This window comes from Heloderma suspectum, chromosome 15 (genome assembly GCF_057233095.1).
Source record: "Heloderma suspectum isolate Gila_16-S chromosome 15, 16-S_ref, whole genome shotgun sequence".
NCBI classification, from domain to species: Eukaryota; Metazoa; Chordata; class Lepidosauria; order Squamata; family Helodermatidae; genus Heloderma; species Heloderma suspectum.
In genome coordinates, this window is record NC_139472.1 from 1609963 (window position 1) to 1634569 (window position 24607).

The following is a 24607-nucleotide window of genomic DNA, read 5'->3' on the forward strand; positions in this document are numbered from 1 at the left end:
CAGAAGTGAACAGTGGGATACCCTATGTGGGGTGTGCTCCCCACTTTGGTGTTAGGAGAAGCGGGGTGCCCTGTGAAGGGTGATCTTCCGCATGCGGTGGTAGCGCTGGGACAACCCACATAGGGAGGCTTCACCACCTTGGAGTTGGCGCCGATGGGCCGCCCCGCTGAAGGCCTTAGCGCCTTCTTTATGTCCACAGGTAGAGAAGAATCCCCACCAAAGTGCGCACTGAGCTAGTGGGCCAAGGGTCGACCCAATGAATCAGCGCAAAGAAGGAGTAAGTTCAGCTGAATCGGTGCCCTTCAAAACCCAGCACCCGCTTTGCTTGGACACACACAGAGACACATGCAAGCGGCTTTGCTCATTTCCTGCGCGCAGCGCCGACTGCTGGCACGGGAGGTGGCGTGTCCGTGCGCGCACGCAGGGCTTCCAAGTGTTGGATGAAGGGAGCTTTGCCGGCCTGTGTGCGTGTGGACCTAAATATGCCACTCAGCTCACCCCACCCCAGATGGAGAAATAATGGGACACTCTTTCCCCGGTCCCCCACACACACACTCACAAACCCAGCCCCCCCTTCCTAGATGGGGAGGGGGCGATGACAAAGAGACTGGGCCGAACCCCCTTCCCTCAGAGAGGAACGCAGCTCCCAGGCTGTCATCTGAGGCCGTCTCCTCCCGGGAGGGGGTGGGAGCAGGCAGAAGTGGAAGCAAAAGGCACCGGATTTTTTTGCTTCCACACCCCCAGGTTTCACACAGGCTTTGTGCCAGGATTCCTGGCCAGCGGCAGCTTCCAGGCCCAGCTGCGATGCTGGTCAACATGCCGGCCACTTCGAGGGGAGAGGGTGTCAATATCTGCAGTGCTCCGGGTGCCTTGGCGGTGGGAGGGGGCCCAAAGCCATGCCTGTGTCACGCACTCGCCAGCCCAGCCCCGTGTGGGAGGGGAAGACGCGGCTGCTTCACTCAGAGGAGCTTCTGGCCATTCTTGTCCCTTGCCACACAGCAACCCTGCAAGGCAGGCCAGTTGTACACCCATTTTATAGATGGAGAACATGCGGGAGTTGACCAATGCCGGAAGGCACGTCCCTGGCAAAGAGCGAAGCCTACGTTTGGGGCTCTGGGGCTGTTGGTCTCTACTGGAGCTCTCAAGCAAGGCTTTTGGACATGCAAAGCTCTGCTGGGGGCAACGTCTTGAGACGTCGATGTGCTGGCCTCACTCTGTGCACCTCAGAGGGACCCCCAGATCCAGGGGACACATCTCGGCCAGGTCCGAGGAACCTGCAGAGCCAGCCTTGGAGAGGTGGGTGCAAATACTCTCTCTGCCTGAATATTCCCCCCGCACCCCCCCAGGGGCTATGCTGGGTAAGGAATACCATCAACGCCTCGCAGGGGCAAACCCTCCCCCCACTCCTGTTCTTCTCCCCACTCCTATGGCCCACACTCTAGGACAGCAACCGAGGAAGAGATGCCAGGACGCCCAACCCTCCGCAACGCAGCCTGTTCAAACAGGGGCCCTTGTTGTCCGACCCACACAAAGGACCCATTCAGAGGCCCCACGGCCTACTGCGATCTGGCAGAGCTGCCTTAGGGCCCCACCCGCCTGCAGAGTCACCCCCAAAGAATGTGCCACGCCCCTGGGATCAAGCCGCTCTTTCTAGTGCCTGGGCCGTCTGGGGGGCAGGCTGTGGTGCAGAGGAGATGGAGAAGGGAGGGTTCTCCCTCTCTCTCGCCCCACGGCCTGTGTCCCCTGCCCCACACACAGTCTCCTGTGAGGAGGGAGGGAAACCCCCAAGCCCTTTGGTCTGGGTTCTGCAGCCCCTCTCTTGTCTTTGGGGGTTCCACAGTCAGCACCAACCCCAGGGATTAATTTAGCCCCCGAATCGGTCATGTTTAGTGGCAGAAGCCTCGATTCCAGAACATGTGAGTTAACAATCAAAACAGGGCTCCCTCTGATCACATGCAGAGTGCCATTCCCTCTCCACTGAGGGAGCTGCGACACACACAGCTGGAATTTGGGGGCAAGGTAGGCAGGTTGGAGCCCCTGCAGCTTTTTGGTTTGGGGGGGGCTACCTGAGCCCATTCACGTAGGTCAAGCGATGAGGAGGCAGAGTGGGGGCAGGCAGATGGAGGGAGGGGTCCCTCGCTCAGCCGCCTTCCTGGGTTCTGTCAAGGCTGATTTCACCACAGCTCTGCTTGCCTGGTGCCAAGGCTGGGAGAGGCCCGGTGCACATCTGGAGCGCCAGATGTGGACTCGGGAGGAGAGGCGGCCTCAGCCGCAAGGCCTGGAAAGAGGCCGCGGCACTGCAAAACATGCACGCACACAGAGCCCGGCGGCAGTGGAGGGCGCCCCAAGGGGGCAGCACAAGGGGTCGAGCGGGGCGAGACCCTCCTAGGCCCGGGAAGAGGGAGCCGGCGGCCGTGAGGGGAGAGGCTGGCACAGCAAGCCAGGGCCGACCGGAAAGGCAGGCAGATTTATTGGCCTGTACCCTGGAGAGAGGCTGCCAGCCCAGGCGGGCCTCCCCTCCACCCCTCCCCGCAAGTCCCTCTGCCGATCACTGGCCCTGCCTCCGAGGCAGTTGCTCCAGCCGTAAGAAGCAGCGCTCGGCCTTTGGCTCCTTTTAAGGAGCCCTCGCTCTGCGTCTTGGGCTCACTGCAGCCCGGGGGGGGGGGGCGAGCTGGAAAACGGCTTTGTGCTGCAAAGAACAATGAGCAAAGGGCCCCCGGCCTCCTTCCTGCTGGCTGAGTCAGCCGCTCCGGCCCCAGCCCCCCTCGCTGCAGCGCACCGGTGTGTGTCTGAATGCGGGAACTGAGGGGCGCCGATCACCCCGCGTCACGGAAACTCCCTTTCGGCGACCCCTTTGCTTCCACCAAAGAATTCTCCGGTGGGTGAGAAGCGCCAAGATGGCCCCAGCCTCCCTCTCATTGGCCCCAAAGGCCCCTTTATACGCTCCAAATCTTGCACAATCCTTGTGGGCAGGCAGGCACAAACCCAACGGGGCACCAGCCAAGTCGCCGAGTCATGCGGCAGCCAGGAAGCCACGCGGCGTTGCGGAATGTAAGCTGCTAGCCACCCTCCGAGGGCAAGAGCCGGCTTGGGGGGGTGGCTGATCAGTCGAGCGTGCCCGCGCATGCTCTAGCCCAGGGTCGTCACCCCCCTTTTAGCCCGAGGGCCGCATCCCACTTCAGAGAAGCCCTCAGGGGCTGCATTCCAGGGGCAGGCGGGGCCGAGAGCAAAAGGGGCAGGTGCCGTCCTATGCATATTTAGGGGGGAAAGGCCCTACCACTCCCAGAATTCCCCAGCCAGCCATGGTGGCTGGGGAATTCTGGGAGTTGTAGGACGTTTTGTCTGCCTGAACGCGTGTAGGGTTGCCCCTAAAGCTCTTACTGACACTAACCGCCTTAAGAGAGGCACTTCAACGAAGGACGAAACATGCAAAAGCTGGGAAACCTCGAAATGATGGCGGGGGAAGGGGCGTGGCTGTTTGGGAAACCCCAGAGGGACGGATTTGGACCCAGGGCCCAAGCTTCAAGACCCCTGCTCTAGGCTAACAAGTGGCCCTCAATGAGGCCCGTTTCTGAAGCACTGCCAGTCCATCCTTGTGGGTAGGACCGAAGCCCTCCTGTTCTGTAGCCAGTGGTGCTGTGCGGGTAGGCCTTTGGGGCAGCGGTCCACGGCCCCACTCAGCAGAAAGAGCAGCAATAATACACATTGCCATCAAAAGATCCCCCTCCCCTCCCTGCTGTAAGACCATTAAGTCTAGAGTTCAGGCAAGGGCACCACTGCCCATTTCATCGGCTGCTGGCAACGTTGTTTAGCACAGTATCCTTTTCAACGTGGATCTATTTCTTCGCCTCAAAAGCGGCTCTTGGGACAACTCACACTTCTGCCCACAACCATCGCTCTTGACAATGAGGGTGGGGAGTGCTCTTAGCGCAGCATCTGCCCTTCCCTGCCTGAAGCTCACACACCGGGGTGGAGGTGGCTGGTCACTTACTGAGCGGAGATTCATCATCTGTCTTGGAGTCGGTTATGCTTGCAGGGGCAGGAACCCCCACAGGAGAAGGAGGAGGAAGGTCTGCAGAGAAAAGAAAAGAGAAGAGAGAAGAAAAGAGAATAGGAGAGAAGAGAGTAAAGAGAAAAGAGAAGAAAAGAGAGAAGAGAGTAAAGAGAAGAGGAGAAGAGAAGAGAAGAGAGTAAAGAGAAGAGAAAAGAGAAGAAAAGAGAGTAAAGATAAAAGAGGAGAAAGAAGAAAGAAGAAAAAAGCGAAGAAAAGAGAAAAGAGAAAAGAGGAGAGAGAAAAGAGAAAAGAGAAAAGAGAAAGGAGAAAAGAGAAGAGAGAAAGGAGAAAAAAAGAGAAAATGGAGAAAAGGCAAAACGAGAAAAGAAGAAAGAAAAGAGAAGAAGGGAAAAGAGAAGAGAAAACATAATAGAAAACAGAGAAGATAAAAGAAAGAAGAGAGAAGAGTGGAGAAGGAAGGAAGGAAGGAAGGAAGGAAGGAAGGAAGGAAGGAAAGGTTTAGTTATTGAGACAGGTGTGGTGTCCAACCGCAGATGTGAGGGAGGGACAAAGAGAGGGAGCGGAGTAAAGAAACACCAAGGGGGCTTCCGGGTGAGACGTTTAATCTGCTCCCCCCCACCTCCTTCACGGAATGTTACAGGGAGTGGGTGTCCTGGACCGGTAACCCTCCCCTGTCTTTCCCCTACTTTCTTTTGTCCTTTTTCCTACCCTGGACAATCCATTAAGGACAGAAAACCGGGATCGCTCCACCACGCCTTGAGATGGGTGGTGCTAGGAGCCCCCCATCCAGAAGCCCCCCCCAGATTCTGGCCCCCGCCGACGCCCCTCAGCACTCCCTCTCCCTCCGCGGCACATGCCCCAGAGGCTCCCTCCCACCCCCACCAGCCCTCTGCTGCTGCGTGTGGTCTGCCCAGGGAGCGGCCCGCAGCCCCGATGGCAGCCCCGGGCCTGCTCCCCCACCACCCGGCTCCACTGCCTTTGGATTCTCCTGATCCAGGCTTGCCTGCGAGAGGATCGTGTCCCACATGCAGACACACAGAGACAGAGAGACACGAACAGCTCCCCGGCAGCGGGAAAGGCATGGGCGTCCAGCATTTCCAGCTTGGAATAGAAGTGGCTGCGTAGCCCACAGTCCCTGAGGCTGAAAGGAATGGCGCAGACGCCCCTCGCTCTTCCAGACTGGGTCGCCGCTCGACCTGGCTTATTGTCGGACAGGCTGGCGGGGGGCGCGCACGAGGGTGTCTGATGGCTGTGGGGAAGGGGCCGAGGCCCACGGGGGGCCCGAGGGGACGTAGCCATCAAGGGCTCTGTAGTCAGAGGAGGTCCTGCAGGGCGCGGAACTGGAGTCCCCTGGGCAGGGTCCCATCCCCATCCGGGGAGCTTCCCTGCCATGCAGATACGAACAAGCGAACAAGCCGCAAGCCGTCTCCAGCCGGAGCACAAGGGACTCGCCCGCGCAGCCCCGCCTCCCCTCGGGATGCCTTGTGGGAGCAGGGCAGGTCTGGGGTTCCCGACCGAAATGTCCAAATATGGGATGGGATCCCTGGAAATCAGGCATGCGCCCACACACGTGTGTTCCACAGCAGGCCGAGGCAGCGCAAGGAGGGTGGGCGGGCTGCGTCCAACGAACATGACACACTGCCCCCCCCCACAACACAACAAAGCCTGAGGGGGGCACCTTTGGGAAGCCAAGGGAGCTGCGCTGCGTTTAGGGAGATGCACTGCCTGGCGCCGGGCCTCTGGAGCTCCAACGGCGCATCCAGAAGCGGAGCCAAGAGGCAGCCTGCTGTGCCGGCATTGTTGCAAGTTGGGGGGAAGGAAGAGCGCCCCCTCCCCGCCTGGCTTCCGCCGGCTGCACGGAGGCGGATGGAAGGGGAAGCAGAGCTCCACCCCTGTGGGAAGGCCACTTCGTTTCTCCCCCCTCTTCCCTCCCGTCCCGTTTTCCTTGCATGCCGTGTCTTTTTAGACTGCGAGCCTGTGGGAGGGACTGCCTTGTCTTTGTGGACCGTGTCTAAGCCACTCCTGGAAGCCTTTTTTGGCTGAGGAGCAGGATAAAGGGAATAAATGAAAGAGAAGAAATAAATCTGCTCAGACACAGCTTGGGAAGCAAGTGAAAGAATGGTGAGGAGTGGGAGGCAATGCATGGAAACAAGGCTGGCGGGAGGTCAGGAGCCACAGCGAGTGCACAAGCTACGAGGTGGGGCAGGAGAGTGCCAGGATGGCGAGGGGGTGCTTTCCAGTTCTCCTGCTGGTTCTGAGGGCAGAGCTGATCACGGGTCCCTCCCTAGCCTGCCTCCTTCTGCGACTTTTCCCCATTCCAGGTCTCGCCCCTGAAGCATGCAAGGTTACGAGGGGCCTGTAGGGCAGCAGATGTGGGTGCTTCCTCCACCGGAGTGCTAAGTACCCCCAGGATCAGGGCCACCTATGCTACAGTTTTAAGCCAGCCTCAGACCCCTTTGAGTGGCACTGCTATTTTTTTCTGCGGAGGGGCTGGGATTCTGGAATGATGCTCTCCAAGGCCTCAGGAGGAGAAAGAGGAGGTGCGCACGCACGGGGCAGCGTCTTCTCCGTCTCCTGCTACCTGACCCTTTTTTAACTGCTGGAGATTGAACCTGGGACCTTCCATGTGCCAAGCAGGGCTCTGCCACTGAGCAGCAGCCTGTCCTCTAAGGGACTACAACCCCCAGGCTCCTTCGTTTTTTTGGTAGTAGGGATACTTGCTGTCAGCCCAGCAGCTCTGCTCCTGAGCAGAGGGGCTGCTCCATGCAACGGGAAAGCGCCCCTGCTTTTACACCAACCTAAGCCAGGAAGCAAAATGTGGCCTGTTGAGCATCTCCTATCCTGTTGGCTTTAAAAAGGCCAAGGAGCGGATCAAGACAGGGCGGAACTGCTGCTCTCCTAGTCTCAGGAGCCGATGGCTAGGCCAGGGATGAGCCAGAGACGCATCTGCTGGAGCAGGTCTCAGAAAGGGGCCGGAGAGGGGGCTTCTCATCTCAGCATGGTGGGGCCACCCTTCTCATGGCCCCTCTGATGTGGGCGTGCTCCAGGCAGGCAGGCAGGCCTCGGCGTGTCCCAGAAGCGCCCCCACAGCCTGCTCGGGTTGAGATCTGGCCGGAGCTGGTGGAGACACATCTGGCCGGAGGCTCTGCGACACTCCCCCGGCCTCAGCTGTCCGCAGCTCAGAAAGGCCGTCCTCAGTGGCACAATTCGGCAAGCCACACGCCCCGCCACTGGCCGGCTCCCAAAGGAGCGGAGGAGCAAGGCGTGGGGGATGAGGCACCGGAAGCTGCCTTCAACTGGGCCGGCCTCGCCGTCCCTCTAGCGCAGCACTGTCGGTGCTGACTGGCCGCAGCAGCTCTCCAGGGCTTCCGGCAGAGAAGGGTCTGTCTTAACTCTGCTAACTGGAGCTGCGGGGGGCCTTCCACATGCCCTCCTCATCATGCCTGCCTCATTCCGAGCTGGAGCACCAGTTCCTCCAGCCCAGCATTGCTGGCGAGGCAAAGGGGCTCTCTGGGACATTCAACATGCAAAGCAGGGGCTCCACGGGGGAGCTGGGGCTCTGTCAGTGGAAGCGACCCTCTGCCGAGAGGCAGCACTGGTTTCCAACATGGGGTTTCCAACGCGGCGCCCATGGGGCACTAATGTGCCCGCAGACACCTGTCTTTTATTCCTTAACATTAAAAAAGAATTGACCGGGCAGCTGGCATGCTGTAAAGTGACGTGCCGCCCCCTAGAGCCATCGTTATTTGGGTTCCAAAGAGCGGTTGGTTTGCACTTTAGAGCTCAGACCACACATCTGCTTTGTACTTCGGTTCTCAGGCAAGTTACTTTTCTTTTAGCAGCCCTACTTTGTCTTCTGGGAAATGTTTTGTGACTGGCTACGCCCACCATGGCAGCCGTTTTATGAATGGGCAAGCCCTGCCCTACCATGGCTGCCATTTTGTGAGCGCACCCATGGCACTCGCTCAAAATTCCAAATATGCTCATCAGCCCCAAAAGTCTGGGTACGCCTCTGACTGGCAGCACCTCTTCAGGGAGTTTGACTGGGGGGACAGGAGCTCTTTCGGAGCCCTGCTACCCAAGATCCTTTTAGCTGGAGATATGCCCGGAACTGACCCTAAGGCCTTCTGTGTGCAAAGCACAGGCTCCATTGCTGCATTACATCCCCCACCTTTCTGCTTGAGCTTTGGGACTGGGGATGCCGTCGATCAAACCCGGGGCCCTCTGCCCGTGAGGCGTGCGCTCCACCTCTCAACCAGGGCTCAGCTTTCCTCTTACCTGTGGGGAGGAGGGGCGTTCCTACGAGGGGAGGCTTGGCAAAGACCGTCCCGCTGCCATTCTCACCACTTCCATAGCCATCTGAAGGGAAAACCAAGAGGCGCCGTGAGCATCAACACAAAGAGTGGCGAGGTACAAGCGATGGCTCGCAGCCTGCAAAGGCCAAGGCCTGGAACCACAACTCCTGAAAGGGAAGGTCTGCTCCGGCCCAGTGCAACCCACCTGCAAGCAAACCCAGAGAAGGAGCAGGGAGGGAGCTGTCTGACGCTCCCAGCGGACTGGGACTCCCTTCCAATGGCTCAGTGCAGGGGGGGATTTCCCCATCCTCAAATAGCGGTCTAGGAGCCGTTTTGCGGGTTTGTGGAACGCCAGCACCATGGAGGTCTCCAGCGGGCCAGAGCCGTGCGTCGTGGGAAGGCCTACCTTCCGCAGCCCGGCCCAGGACTCCAGCTAAGGAGCAAGAGGGACATTCCCCCGGCCCCCCAGCCCCATGTCACCCCGCACCTCCAGACGCCTCATCAGCCAGTAGATCCTCATCATCAGAAAGGTCGGCGTAGCTCCTCCAGTGCCGGCGCACTGCCTCCGATTCGGTGTCTTCCGGGAAAGAGGCCTCATCCGGTCGTCTGGAGGTGTGAGCCGCCTGCCGTGGAAAGTAGAGCAGAGGTTGGTGGGGAGAAGGGCTCCCGCCGCAGGGCAGAGACGTGTCTGCCCCCAGACCCACCCCCGGACAATGCCACTCCCCTTCCAGAGCATGGCGCTGCCTCTGCATTCCTTCTGCATCCCCCCTCGCAGCCCCCCCACCAGCTTCTCCTGCACTGATGTGAAAAGACCCCTGGAGCACTCCTCCCCCAGAGAAGGAATGAGCGGTGCTTAAAGTCACCGGACATGACACCCCAGCGCCAGCTCAGGCCACAGGGAGAAGAGTGAGAGTTGGAAGCCACCCACAACACACGAGGAAAAGGCCTCCTGGGTTCGGAAAGTCACAGCCCAGAGGGAAGTTCAGCAACAGCCACACAGACGGTGCAAAGAAGCCGGGAGACGGCGGACTGCCAGCACACGACGCAGAGAGCACGCCAAGCCCAGTGGTCAAGCTGACGGGCTCTTGGCGGCTGCTGCAGGCCTGGGGAGAGTAATCCTGGCTGGGGAAGGTTTCAATAAGGGGCTTAAAATCAAGTTGCTGGAAAAGGAAGAACAAAGGAAGGTGGTAGGCGCAGAGGACGCTGCCTTATACAGAGTCAGACCTGGAGACACTGGTGATCGAATGTGGAAACGTTTGCATACAAAGCACATCTTCTGTCACCCTGAAGATTCCAGTTCTCATGGTTCTGAATAATGTAGGAACATAGCCTTAAACCGAGTCCGGCCCTGGGCCCATCTAGCCCAGTACTGTCGACACTGACTGGCAGCCGCGGCTCCCCAGGGTTCCAGGCAGAAGTTTTTCCAGCCCTACCTGGAGACGCTGCCAGGGATGGAACCGGGGGCCTTCCGCCTGCAACGCAGGGGCTCCGCCGCTGAGCTACGTCCCACCCACAACACGGCTGCTCTTAGGGTGTGTGCTGGCGTGGGGGGGGGAGGAACAGGGGTCTACCCCAAGGCAGGGATGTCAGAAGCTGCTGCACCAGCAGCGGGGCTGCCATGTCTCCTGCAACGCGCAGGGAGCAAGGTGAAGGTCACTCGAGCCACAAGCCAATGGCGATGCAGCAGGGCTACGGCACGCCAGACCCCCTGCAGAGGACCAGGCTCCTCCTCCTCATGCGGGCACACGCTGATCTATTACATTTCCACACCGCCCAACAGCCGAAGGTCTAACGGCCACAAAGGCAAAGACACAAGAGGCCCTTCCTCGGCTATCCCAAGTAGTCTGGGTGCTTTCAGGTGAGGCTCTTCTCCTGCTGTCGCCCTGCTTTGTTCGTGGAATTTTACATGGGGGTCCAAGCGTTGTCACCTTCCGCTCAGGACCCTCCTGTGTTTTCCCACCGCTTCTTCTGTCTTTCCCCCCCTTCCTGGAAAATATCCATTAAGGAGGGAAACTCGGAAGAGCGGCACAGTGTCTCTGGGTTGGTAATACTAGGCGCTCTCTGTCTAGAGGGCCCACACTCTCCCCCTCACACACAGCACACATTTAACCATTTACATTCCCAAGGACCTAAGATGCTAACTCGTTTACTACAGATACCCATGCGTGTAACAAGAACTTGTGACCAGCTAGGGGACCTTAACAAGAAACTCTACATAAAATTTCCCCTCTCCTAGTAGGAGTTTTGGACAATGACACTGTGACAGCAAAAGATACTAGTTTAAAAAGAACCCCCATACTGACTAAAAAGGCTTCATTCAGCCACACCGCCAGGGCTCGCGAAACGTGCCATCACTTGCCAACAGTGACCTTCTACTGCCTATGTAGGACAAAGAGATCATTGACTATCACCCTATGCAAAAGCTTAAGAAGACACAAATCTAACATCAGAAATGGCAACATGCTGAAACCAGCAGGAGAACACCTCAGCCTCTCATGACACACTGTTGCACACCATAAAACCACCATTCTTCAGCAAAAGAACTCCAATGTGAAATTGCAGAATTAGAATTTATCAGACAGTTTGACTCTACTTGCTTAGGGCTCAACCAAGACTAGGGTTTTCTCCCCCACTACAGGTGCTTAGCGTGGCATAACAAAACAAGGAAGATTATGTTATTGCCCATGAGTGTTGTTGTACATGGTTACTGCTTTGTATACATTTAAGCTTTTTATGGAAACATCACAGGCAGAACCTCTTTCCATTTCCTGACCTTCTGGTTCATTGTTTACAATTTGTTTTTCTTTCTATAGATATATAGATAGATCTCAGCAACTGAGGCTATCTCTTCACTCATCTGATGCAGTAGGCTCTAGCACACACAACAACTTCTGCCATAATAAGTCTGTTTGTCTTTACGTTGCTGCATGGCTCTTGGTTCTTTCTGCTGCAACAGACTAGTGTTGTTACCCCTTCTTTCATTATGTGAGTCACTGTGATGGGCAGAGAAATCAATTATTCTAGGGAAGGGAGCATTTGACAAACATGGATAAAATTTTCAGAAAGCAAAATAAGCCCGGAAGGGGTTACAAATCTCCATTCATGGAACAGGAACTTGTTGTTTTTCTCTCCACATCACCTTTTGCTGAGCTGGACAGAAAGACACTGGACAAAACCACACAAATAGGGATTCCCTCTCAGTTGTTTTAAAAAGGGAGATTTCTGGACCTGATGACTGTGATTACCTTGACAGTAATCTGAGCATTTCCTGCTCAAACCTCAGGAGCCACAGAAGGGCTGAGCGAAGCCAGAGTGAGGTCAAGGGGTCTGGCATAGCTCTGTAGCACTCCGAGCTGGTTCCTGCAGGCAGGATCAAGGGTGCAAAATGATTCCATGCTAATATGCGCCATTTGCACATTTGACACTCCAAAGGAGCAACTCTCTTGCTTGGGGCTGTCCCTACAGACTGCCCACGTTAGCCCCTCGCTCCACATCTCAGTGGGGACCCTGCTTGCACTCAGGACCAATGGGCAGCTAGAAAAGCCAATGGGCAAAGCCCCTGGCCAGCCTGGTGACCCTGCAGCGGCCAGGATTTTGCGTGTGCGCATGCACTTGGGGTCATGCAAGGATGCGCCGCGCATCTGCAGAGCAGCTCGGGGAGGTGAGCGAGTTCAGGCCGAGCGCACGTCCACCCAGGACCGTTCCCACAGCCACCTCTGCTGGAGGGCGTCTGGCCAACTGGCCGCAGGCCACCGCACACAGGAGAGCCCCCACCTCTGGCTGGCCAGCCCCCCCGCCGCCTTGCAGCTGCAGCAACCTCTTGGCAAGCACCTCACAGGCATTACTGAGACACGGAGTCATCTCCGCATCCCAGCACCGAGGAGGGAGAGAGGGTGAGCTCATCCCCAGCTAGCCTCCCACGGCAGATTCCGAGCAGCCCTGCGGCAGGATGGCTCTTGCAAGCCTTCAGGCCAGGAAGGAAGCAAGGCTGCCTGGCTGTCCTCAGCACCGTCCTCTGGGGCCAGGACGTGCAGCTCACAGCTGACCGCCACCGCTGGTCCCCCAGCCCTCACGGAGAGCCGGGGCTTCGTACCGCTGAGCTCCCCAGGACAGGGAAGGAGGCGCAGGGAAGGCAGCCCTCCCAGCTCTAAAAGAGCCCAGCACCAGAGGGCATGCAATCAACCCAAGGCGGGGAGTCCTGCATCCTGCTTGGCACAGGTGCCCCACTGGATGCCTCCACAAAGCCCACAACCAGGGCGTGAAGCCAACATCACTAGTTGCTCCCTAGAAATTGGTATTCAAAGGCAGAGTAACTCGGAAGCCGAAGGCTCTATTTGTTTTAAGATCGGGGGGGGGGGGGGCTTCTCTCGTTCCCGCCACCATTAGAGGCACATTTGGTGGGGATGCGAGAGAGGGCCTTCTCGGTGGCTGCCCCCAATCTCTGGAACTCCCTGCCAAGGGAGGCTTGGTTGGCCCCCTCTCTGTTTTTCTTCTGCCAGCAGGCAAAGACCTTTAGGCAAGTGGGACTTTGGCATGTGAGCAGGTCTGTTGGGGCTGGATGGCACTTTTATTCTTTTATTGCTGTGCTTTTAATTTATTTGTTTTATGATCGTTTTAATCAGGTTTTTATTTCCAATTTCATTTTTTAATTATCGTCAGCCACCTCTCATCCACTATGTTCCGGTGCTGGTGTGTGTGCGTTTGGGGTGGGGTGGGAGCTAGAGAAAGAGACAGGGAACGCCGACGCATCCCTCCCTTCCTTCCATCCGCGCGTCGAATTCCCCCTTTTAAAGCTTCACGTGGCAGCAAGTCCTGTCACTTAAGTGCTCCCTGGAGCTGGGAAGCACTGGAAGGGCCATTCCAAGCCCCCTGCCCGCCCCCTTGAGTCCTCCGTGCTGGCACAGCCCCGCTGAGGCGTCTGTCTGGGGTCAGCGCTCCGTGCCGAGGGGCTAGAGGGAAAGTCCTCCAAGCCAGAAGGCCGAAGCAGCTGGAGGGAGGAAGGGGCCCCTTCGTCAGGCTCCGCTTGCTGCGCTGGACTCCAAAAGGCTCCCCCTCCGCCTCCATCCGGCCTCAGAGAGAGGCGGACCGTGCCCCAAGCTAAGAACAGGGAGGAGGAAACGTGACACAGGCCCTGCCTGGCTGGGGGAAGGTGGGCTGGGCAGCGTCTTCAACCTCTCCAGCTCCAAGCAAGGATGTTCCCAGGCTGGGCCTTGCTTGGACTCCTCCGACTCCTCTTTCCTGGAGCTGTGGGATGCCTGTTTGGACACGGGATTGAGACCAAAGGGCTCATCCTGCTGGGATTAAAGCTGAGCAAACAGCGCCACACTGGGCCAAGTCACAGGCCGCAGCGGGGCTCCCATGCCAGGGCACAGCCACAAGCAGGACGGAGAGGCAGGGTGTGGAAAGGGCTGGGAGAACCACCCCCCTCTCCTCCCCCCTGCCACCTGCCCCCTTGGGCTGTGGATGAGCAGCTTCCCCCAGCAGCCGACAGATCCATGGCTTGGCAGGGGGAAAGCCACGGGGCAGGTCTTTCAGCTTCCCAGAATGCTTACAGCACAACACCGGTCTCTGCCCCGACTTGGGCTGCAGGGGGCGATGGGCGCTGCTCCAAGAATTCCCTGGCTGTCTCTGACTCTGCGACCTTCATCTCTGTCCCGAACAGAATGGCGCGGGTGCAAAGGCCCCAGCAAGCCTAAGGGGGGGCATTGGCAGCCGCGGGATGTCCCTGGGATCCAGAGCTTCCTTTAAGCCAGGCCCCCTCCTAGGACACATGGATAAAGAAAGGCGGAAAAGGTGCCTCTGAGCATAGGCCAAAAGCTGTCGTTGCAGTAATCAAACGCCTGCAATGAGCAGGGAGTGCCTCTGAGCCAAAGCCCTCTAGGGAGGCTCAAAGCCCTGCAAAGGAAGGTCCCCCGGGGGGGCGGAGAGATGGCCGGGGGGGGCTGCCCCTGAGGGAGGGGTCTGTGTGATTGATTGATTGATTGCATTTATACCCTGCCTTTCTTCCTCTTGCAAAGAACCCAAGGCGGCTTACATGATCCCCCTCCTCTCCATTTTATCCTCACAACAACAACCCTGTGAGGTGGGTTGGGCTGAGAGTCTGTGACTGGCCCAAAGTCACCCAGTGAGCTTCCATGGCCGAGCAGGGACTAGAACCCGGCTCTCCCGGCTCCCAGTCCATCACTCTCACCACTACACCACGCTAGCTCTCTGTGACCCCAGGAAGGCTACTGGGGTCCCGCGCTCCCACGGCAGAGAGCTCGCCACACCTCCCTCCTCTTTCCGGGACCCTCCGGAGCTGGGGGAGGGTTTTCCACCACCTTCTCCGTCTGCCTCCACTGCCAGCCCTCTGCCCCGGAGGTGCCCTCCCTGCTAAGGTGGGGGGAACTGGCCTGCCCCCCCCACTTTGACAGCGGAGCCACCTGGGGCAACAGACCGCAGCAGGAATTCATCACGGCAGCATTTTCCTGTGCAAACATGGCTGGCTGCATTATTGAAGCCTGGTTGGTCCTGGGACAAAGGGGAGGGCCGGGGAGACAAAAGGGGGTTTAATTGTGCCGGACCGCCCGACAGAGCATGAAAAGGGAGAGAGGAAACCAGAGCCGGCGAGCCAGGCCGACTGCGAATGCCAGCGGGGCACCGTGCCAGCCTCCAGGGCGCGCCGGAGAGCACCGCTTGCCTGTGCTGGCAGTCCGCAGCCGGTGCCAGCTGGGGGCTCCTGGCACAAGAGGTGCTGCCCACCGCAGTGTGAGGCAGGCAAGGCTGTGCCGGCAGAGGGGCAGACGCGCCCCATGGAGGAGGAGGGAGCAGCAGGGGAGAGACCCGCATTGGGCGGAAGCCGGGCAAAGCCTCCCGGGTCCCAACAGCAGGCCTTGGCCAGGCAGGCTGGGAATGATGGGAACTGCAGCCCAACTCCTCTGGAGGGCGCCAGGCTGGGGAGGGCTCCGGGGCAGGGACGGCGGGTGGGGCCAGTGGCGGAGCTGGGAAAAGGGCCCGCGCCACCGCTAGCCGAGAGGAGGCTCCGTGCTGCTGGCGAGCCCCTGGGCTGCTGCAGAGGCCGCCAGGACGCCAGGACCTCACCCGAGGCGCTGTCAAGCGTGGACGCTCCCCGAGAGGGGCGTTCTTCCCAGCTCGGCTCAGAGGCAGAGCCCCTGCTCGGCATGCCGAAGGCCCCAGGCTCGAGCCCACAGCATCTCCAGGTCGGGCTGGGAAAGAACCCGGCCTGAAACCCTGGAGAGCCACTGCTGCCGGCCAGTGTCGACAGCGCTGGGCCAGACGGACCCGGGGTCCAAGTCATCTAAGGCAGCTCCCTATGCTCAGATACTTTCAGTCTGCTGCAAGCCGCCAGGGGCTTCAGGGTGGGCTGGCTAATCCCCAGGGGGCTCAGCATTAAGCCGGGGGCGTGCCAAGCACGTTGCCCTTCAGGGCCACATGGGGGAAGCTCCACGGCCATCTGACTCACTCCCTGTCAGCACAGCCTCTTTGGCTGGGCTGCGGGATGCCTCCCGGGCTCCGCCGGAGACAGGGCCTCCTCCGCCCTTAAACGGCCATTTTGAGGTGAGAACTGCGGCGGCCGCCAGGCCTCACACACCAGCATGGACGCTGCTTGTGAGAACCGCTGTTGCTCTCCTGGGCAGCACAGAGAGGACACCACCTCCCCTGCCCCGCCCCGCCCCGCCTGGATGCTGTGACACCCTCTCACCAGAGCCAGGGCGCTGATGACGTACAGTGGCGGTGGGCAAATTCCGCTGCTTTCGGGGCAACTTCCTGCCCTGGAACCAGCAGGGGCCGCGCTTCCCCTGGAATTGCTGCCACCCTGCCAAATTTACAGTGGGGGAGGAATGCCACTTCAAAGCAAAACAGGACTCCCTGGACGCTCCTGGAAGTATGATTTTGCCTTAAAGCACACGGCCCTAGTTAAAACCTAGTTTTAAAGCAGAAGTGCTGCTTTTTTTTTGCTGCTGCTACTGCCGCCGCCGCCAAATTTCTCCCGCAAATTTGGCGGCGTGGCCCCAAGAGGCCATGTTTCTAGCCCCTTACTCTTCCTCAACATTCCTCTTAGCCAACGGTGGTCTGCAAGGTTATCTCTGCCATCATCAGCACCCAGGAACTCTAGCAAAAGCGACATGCTGGATGCGGAGATAGCGAACGGGTGGGGGGCCAGAGGAGGGTGACGCAGCAAGCCCCGCAAGCAGAGGGGGCCGAGGCAGGAGGGGGCCGCAGCACGCACAGACCCCAGCCCGACAGAGGGGCCTGTGCAGCCCGGGGTGGCTGCTGGCTCTTGCATCGGGGGAAGAAGCAACGTCCCAGGCTGCGGGGACGTCTGTGTTCCTCCACACCCTACAGGGGCCTCCTTCTGAAAAACTGGATTCCCCAGCTGGCCGTGGGAAGCAAGGAAAGAGGATCCGCGCCCCCCCTTCCTCTCCCGCCAGCCCAGCCCGCTTGCACCTGTCGCCCCAGAATGGGATAAAGGGGAAAACGAGGGGGCTATTTGAGACAAAGCATGAGGTCGTGCAGCCAAATGGCAACAGGAAGAAACAGCCCTTCGCAGCACAGAGGTGGCAGCCGCATTCCTGGCCAGCACGCTTCCCCACGGACCTGGGGAAGGGGCACTGGGTCTTCATACCCTTAGCCCATGGTGGGCTTCTCCCACGTGCACACACAGCCACCCTGCTCCAGCTGATGGAGAGGAGGCAAGAGCTGGGAATGGTGGGAGCTGCAGTCCAACACATATGCAGGGGATGATGGGAGTGACAGTCCAAGACATCACAGATCAGGGCAGGCTGGTGCAATGGCTAAGAGAATGAAGCCACTGTCAAGGCTGCACGAGAGACACAAATCCCACTTGAGCCATGTTCTCCCAACAATTATCCATTATTGGGGATAATCCTGACCTGCCTTACAGTGTGACTGTAAAGAATACTGAGGTGTCTACTGTTGTTTTTTAATTATCATTATTATTATTGGCTTATTATTGTTGTTGTTATTATATATTACTGTGAGGGTTTGAGGCCTACAGAGGCAAAAGGAAAAAAGGTCACGCTTAAAAGCCGGGGGGGGGGGGTTGGTGGGAAGAGGTAGTCCTGAGGGGAGCGGTTTTATTTCCCTGATTTCAGTTTCATTTCCCCAGTTAAGCTTCATCGCTTCAGGTTTGAAGCAGCACTTTCAGTTTTGGGGCAGGAGGGTATAAAAAGAGAGAGCCAGTAGAGCAGAGCCGGGGAGACCAGAGCCTGAAGGGGGAACAGGAAGAAGCAGCCTGGAGAAGTCTAAGTACAGCTAGGGTAAAAGAACTTGCATTTTGCAACTTTCATTGTCTCTTAATGCCTTTTGTATCACTCAGCTCTATTCGTAAATACCTTTAGGGCACAATCCAATGGCCGCCAGTCAGCAGCTAGACAGCCATTGGATTGGTCGGTTCCCGGAGAACTGCCTCCCCGCCCCCGCTGCCTCGTAGGCAGCGCGGACCGTCCCCGGGCTCTGCGCTCATAAGAGCGTGTGGAGTGGGGCAAAAGGGGGCATTCCCAGGGGCGGGGAGTGCGTAAGTGCCAGTACGATGCTTCCTATGGATCGCCCAGCCTCCCACCCTGCGCTCCAACGTCCCATGGCTAGACAGCCGAAATCAGCCATCTAGCTGCAAATGTAAGGCAGCTGCAGCGCAGAGATGATCCCCTCCGCTCCTCCTGCTGTGCACTAGATAGGTGGTCACCTCCAAGTTTGGAGGCGGCCACCACTCCACATGGGATTGCCCCCTCCATTGGGATTTGCTTGCTTTAATTCACCAGTGAACTGTCGTGGTTAAACCTTGCATTAGAGTGTCAATCACCCCACGTTATCGCCTACAGCCTAAACCCCACACTAAGGGAAAGCAGAAGGTAAAAGAAGGAAGGTGGGACTGTTAAGGAGACAAGATATCCTTAAGGAGTTGCTCAGGGGGTCTAGGTCAATGGCGGCACCCTGACAATTGCATTAGCAGAAATGATTAGTTTATTGTTGTATTTCATTGGTTAGATTTTAGCATTGAAGTTATTATGTTTGCCGGTTTGACTGGGAAGCACTAGATGCATTTGTGAAATTAAAATAACCCAGGACTTGCTCAAAGGCTCCCCGCCGTACCTACGCAAATGAAGCTGAATCAGACTGCAGGCAGCCTTCCCCAACCCCGGGCCCTCCGGTTTTGGACTACAACTCCCATCAGCCCCAGCCAGCATGGCCAATGGTCAGGGATGCTGGTTTTTGTAGTCCAAAACATCGGAAGGGCCCTGGGTTGGGGAAGGCTCTGCCACGGGCTCATTAGGTTGACATTTTCGGCCAGCAGCTCTCCCAGGGGTCTTTTCCAATCCTTCTCCCCGAGGATCCTTATCTAGAGATTTATTTATTACTATTTATTCATAAAATATATTACATGCTGCTTCTCATTATAAAATAATCCCAAAGCGAGGTACAAAACCAATAGAACACACTCAAATCAGGCAAACACCGATCACAAATCAGGGAGGAACAGCGACGCCGATGAATAATGCCGGGGATTGAAACTTTGGGGACCAATTTACAATATGTAAAAGCTGTTTCGGAGTGCCCAGGCAGCTCTGCCTAGCCCAGGGGTGGGAAGCCTCAGGTGTGTGGGACAAATCCAGTCCTCCCGGGGTCCCAATTCAGCCCTCCAGGGTTCCCTAGATGGCCACACACCCGTTCCCCTGACCACTGGGGGGTTTCCCAGCTCTTCCTCATCCCACCCCCCATTCTAAAAGGTTAAATTGCCCCTCCTAAGGCTTCATTAATGGCAGGAAAACTTTCATCTACAGTATGCTAGAATGTTTAGTATGTTTTGTAATTTGGCCCAGCCCCTTTTGCCTTTGACCCTGCCCACTATTGGAATGTGGCCCCCAAGAACTTCTCTGAAATGGAACATGGCCCTCAGATTGAAAAAGGTTCAACACCCCTGCTCTAGAGGGCTGTTGTGCTTGCCCCAGTCTAGTCCTCCAGTGGGGGACCTGTGGGACTCCAACTCCCAACTGCCCCAGCCAGCGTGGCCAATGGGCATGGATGCTGTAAGTTGGAGTCCAACAATGTTCAGATGGCTGCAGGTTCCCCACCCCTGGACTGGCCTGATCTGTGCAGCTCTCAACCACGTGACACAATAATGTTCAGAATGCAAGCCACGGAAGACACAGACAGACAGACTAGGGGAAAAAACTCTGCTGAGGGAGAGAGCGTGAGGCTCTGGGCCTCCAAGGAGCCAGGTAAGTCACTAAGTAAATGTTGGAAATTCTTGCCCTGCGGTGCGGAGGAAAGAATGCCAAGCTGAAACCCAGGAAGGCTTCTTTGGCACCGGCTACAAAGGAGGGAGCGGGCAAAGGCAGCAGCTGGCCATGGCGGAAGCAGCGGTTGGGAGGGCCTAGGCATGGGGCTCCTCTGACGGGCAGCTCCTCACGTAGCAGGCAGGGTGGACACCAGGGGCAGGAGCGCGCGCACACACACTTGTCCCCCTCTCTCCCTCTCGCTCCGCCGGCAACATCCCGCTCGCTCCTTCCCTGCAGCCAGGAAACATTTACTTCACGGGCAATTCCTGGCCTGTGTTTAACATGCAACACATCCGGGGAAGGGATTCACCGCAGAGAGCTGACCCGGAGCTCACTTTGGGAATCTGGGTCCCGGGTCGGAAGTTGCCGTCGGGTTGCAGCAGCAGGAGCGCCACTGCAACCCGACGGCAAGAACTACTTGGCCAGAGCTGGGCCCATGAAGCCAGAAGATGTGGGGGGGCCTTTAAAACTGGCCTTCCCCAACCTGGCACCCTCCAGATGTGTTGGACTACAACTCCCATCATCCCTAGCCAGCATGGCCTGTGGCGATGGGAGTTGTAGTCCAACACATCTGGAAAGTGGCAGGTTGGGGGAGGCGGCTGGTTTAAAAGGAAGCGTTTGCCGAGTTTTAAATGTTTCCAGTTTTAGGCGCCCAGGTGTCATTTGGGCCTCCCTGAGAACTTAAATCTATGCTCAATCAGTGCTGCCACCTGATTAATCAACTGAAATTCCTGTAATAGTACGAATCTAGTTGATTAATCAAAGCAATTCAATTTGATCAACAGTGGAGTCAAACCATTTAACCAAACTCTTGTTCCAAAGCAAAATGTCTCCAGTGCCATGGAAACACATTTTGCTTTGAATTTCCCAAGCACTTACGGTTTTGATCTCTGATGGTGTTTTTGTGGTTTTAACTGACTTTTAGCACCAACTTGGTTTTGCGGATTGTTTTTAATCTGTGTTTTCTAAAATTGCATTATTGCTTTTATGATGTTAGCTCAATTGGGAAAACATCTTTAAGAAAACGTTTAATCTTAATAAACAAATAGAAATAAAAATAAAATGGGAAACAAGCAAGAACAAAAGATAATGCAAACATATGTCATAGAAGACATCGTCTTAGGAAAGGCATCCCATCCCAGGTTCTTTTTTTAATGGGATTTTTTTTTTGTCCAACGAAAGGTTAAAAAAAAAAAAAGGATTCATCTCAGCGATTAATTGACATGGAATGCAGTCGTATTCATGCCCACTCAGAAGTACACCCCGCTGAGTTCAGCAGGACTTACTCCCTGGTAAGTGTGTACAGGATTGCATTCAATGGGTTCTGCTATTCCTGCTGAAAGGCATTTTTCCTCTTCCCTCCCCATTCCTTTTTCCTTCTGTGTCATGTCTTTTTAGATCGTAAGCCAGGGACTGCCTTGTTTTACTGATTGCATGCTGCTCTGGGAACCTTTCTGGCTGAGGAGAGGGATAAAAAAGTGAATCAATATTTCCCTTGTTTGATTTCATTTATTCATTTGCAGGCCGTTGGATTTCTAAAATACGGAGGTCTAGGAGAAACCTTCGCACCCAGTGCAGAACCTGAGCTGCCTGGGGCTTCCCTGCCACACAGTTTTGCAAGGCCCTGCCCTGCCACAAGGAAATTTTGCACTGCTAGTGAGTGTTCTGATCTGCATTCTGTCCTGTCCCCACCTGGAACAGCGAGTTTCCACCCCACACCAAAGTCTGTCCATCCAGCAGAACAATAGCAGCTACTCCCACAGTGAACCACATGGCTATTTAAAGCCCAGCAGGCCCAGGTCCTCATGGCCTTGACTTGTTTCCTGAAATTGTCCTGTGGAAGCTGCTGGGCTGGCAATTCACCGCAAGGAGGAATCTCTCGCAAACACGTACAGGAGTCTCAGAGGTCCCTTAAAACTCAAACTTCCTTCCTCCCCCACTCCCAGCCAGTACAGCCTACAGCCCCCCACCCCGAGACAGGGCCCTTCCTTAGCTTTTGATTCCTGCTTCATAAAGGCCCCATAAAACAGCACAAGACACCGCGATGTTCCTAGACAGAACAAGAATCTTCTTTCTCCTGCAAATGTTTGGGGACGGTTCCCCCTTTGGCTAGACCATCTCTCTCCCATGTCCACCCCCCTTACAGGAACTAAACTAAAGGAATGGGGGTGGGGCTGTTCACTTACGTTCATCATCACAGGCCCTATTCCATGTACCCTCTCCCCAAGATTAAGACAGGTGGCAGCTGGATGCAGGGCCTTTTCTGTGGTGGCACCCAGAGACATTTGCCTGCTGGCATTTAGGAACTAAGTGATGACCATTTGTTTGAGTCCGTTTATTGCTTGCTTTTGTGGCTAAATTGCTGTGTATCTCTGGTTTGGTTTCATTTGCGGGATCTTCTTAAGTACCCTCAGCCCCTTTGAGCATTTGAGGGAAGCAGGATAGACATATTTTAATAAAGAGCAAACAAAGGAGGCCAGATCCACATATTCAACCCCTGCACTGTGATGCAAGAGAGAGTCTTCTCTGACATCAGCTTCCCCTTTTTTCATGGCGGCGCTGAGGGTGGGGCGAGAGATTTTGCACAAAGGGTTATGCACATGAAAATGGAAGTGGGGAAAACGGAGCATGCAGAAAGAAAGAAAAAACGCCCCACAAAGGCCCGAGTGCAGCCTCTCCAAAGGAAGACAAGACCTCTCTTCTTTTTTTACTGTAACAATGTTTTTTAAAATATGCGGGATAAAGCTGGCTGCAGTTAAGATCATGTGGGGCCAGTCCAAGTCTTTTTGCTGCCTGAGGCAGAGGACAATGTGCCCCTCCCCGCCCAGTTCCACATATGGAAGCCAACCGGACTAGCAGCAGAACCGTACTTTGGCACCGGTAATGGGACAGCGTCTTCCTAGAGCTGAGGGCTGCTTCAAGGGTGCAAGGTAGGTTGAGCGCCTCCGATGACTGACTGCCCACTCAGCATCCGCCACCTGAAGCGGCATCTTCCACACCTCATGCTGCATAGCGGTGGGGCCGGCCCCAAGACTGCGTAGGCCTCTGCACAGCACTTGCTGGTGAACACAAGCTGGAGGGTGCCATCGCTGCGCTCACGTCCTGCGTCCGGGCTTCCCACTGGGGCATCTGACTGGCCGCGGGGGGAACAGGAGGCTGGACGAATAGGCCTTTGATCCGATTCAGAGCAGGGCCGGCCCAGGACGTTCGCTGCCGGTGGAGCAGCGAACGTCCACCCAACCCAAGCCAAGATGCTTAGCATTCAAGGCCCGTAAGGTAGAAAGTCCCACAAGGACCTCTGCCCCTCCCTGGCAGCAAAACTACAGCAACAGTAAATTAAGTAACTAACCATTTGCTGCCCTTTCCTGACTCCACAGATCAGCTGCCTGAGGCAACTGCCTCATCTGCCTCATGGTAGGGCCGGCCCTGTCCAGCATGGCTGTTCTTACATTCTTGATGTGTCTTTGGGCGCCCTGAAGAAACCTCTCTGGCCCTTGAGTGCCGGAAGCCGGGGGGAGGGGGTTCTGCTCCACATTTTGCCCCAGCTTTCGCTCGGTGCTTCCCAGGTCCGTCAATTCATCTGCAGGCTTCCTGCTTCTCAGAGAAAAGAGTCAGACTTGCCCCCTGATACTTGACTCCCCTCCAGAAAACATCACGGACAACCACTTAAGGTTGCCGAGTGACAACAATGTGCTTCCTCCTCCGACACTTACGCAGGCCCCACACAGGAAGGCAAGGAAATGGACGGCTCGCGGCACCATCAGTCTTCCCCTCTGGTCCCAGAGTAAACACCGGGCTTTAATCGAGTAGAAAGGATGAAAACCCACAGTCAGACAATGCCCCTTGCTCCAAAGGAGGCGGGAGAAGGGGGAAAACTGGAGCCTGGGCAGGGAAGGATCAGCGATCCCATGGAAGCAACAGGCTCCACAGGTTGGGCCTCTTCCCCGACCGCTCCTCTCAGGGCATCCTCGCTTGGGTCACAAGAATGTGGCTGATGATGGGGATTCTCCCGTGATTCATTACCTGTCTCAGCCTAGCCTGGCTCCTATTCAAAAACAACCTCCTCAGCTCCAAAGCTCAAAAACTAGGAGGAAAAGTTCCTCTCCTTGGGATCCTTGCTACAGATAACTTTTTTAAAAAACAACTTTCCAGTTTTTTCACTTCACTATCCTCACCGCAGGAGAGTCTGTGAATGCTCCTCAGAGAATGTGATTCAACAAACACAATCCTGAACACCAAGGATTCGAATGTTTGCCTTTTTGTTAAAATGCAAGCTTCTAGTTCTCAGGGTTATGAGGCAATTCACAAAATATGTACAAGCCAGAGAGAGTTGGCACTTGGCAGGAACTTTCTGCATAGGAGAGTATTCTGCATCCTGGTGCCTTCCAGATGTGTTGGAATGCAACTCCCATCATGCTGACTGGGAATGATGGGAGCTGTGGCCCAACACATCTGGAGGGCACCAGGATGTGGAAGGCTGGCTTAGGACTTTAAAAAATGCTGTCCTACCTAACACCAACCTCCGAAGCTTCTGTCCCCCATACAGAGCAGGAACAGCGGATAGGGAAAAAATCCAAAACGCTGCACAACTAGACTGCACAGCCACCAAAGAGTAAGCAGATGAAGAGCAATTCCGCACATTCCGCGCCACCACTTTAGAACTGCTATTTCAGATTACAGGAAGGGGTGGATTTTCAAATCCGTCCTTCTATTCCCCCATCTACAGGCGCCCAGCAGTATGTGGGGCCAAAGTGCAGCTGCTGCTGCCGCTGAGAAGGAAGAGGGGGTGGGGGAAAGGCCTCTCCTCGGAAGAGCTCCTCTGTAATTGTCTGCCTCCCGAAAGTCGGGTTCCCATCCATCTTCGCACAAACATTATGCTTGGCCTCCAAAACCGATCCCTCCACTTCCAGGGCAGAGACTGGCGCTCCAGAGGTTGCTAAAAAACCAACGGACAAAGAAAACTTTCCGCCGAGGAACTGGCTACATCCTGACCCCGC

At 56.4% G+C, this 24607-nt stretch overlaps 1 protein-coding gene across 1 annotated transcript in view; it reads right to left on the reverse strand.

The window, feature by feature from the left end:
* Positions 1-24607, reverse strand: part of HSPG2 (heparan sulfate proteoglycan 2) — a 127535-nt gene that overhangs the window by 85661 nt on the left and 17267 nt on the right. The window contains exons 3-4 of the mRNA XM_084822320.1: positions 8798-8933; positions 8294-8374 (exon numbers count right to left, since the gene is read on the reverse strand). Of these exons, the coding sequence (XP_084678446.1) occupies positions 8294-8374; positions 8798-8933 (217 nt within the window). The remainder of the gene's footprint in view (positions 1-8293; positions 8375-8797; positions 8934-24607) is intronic.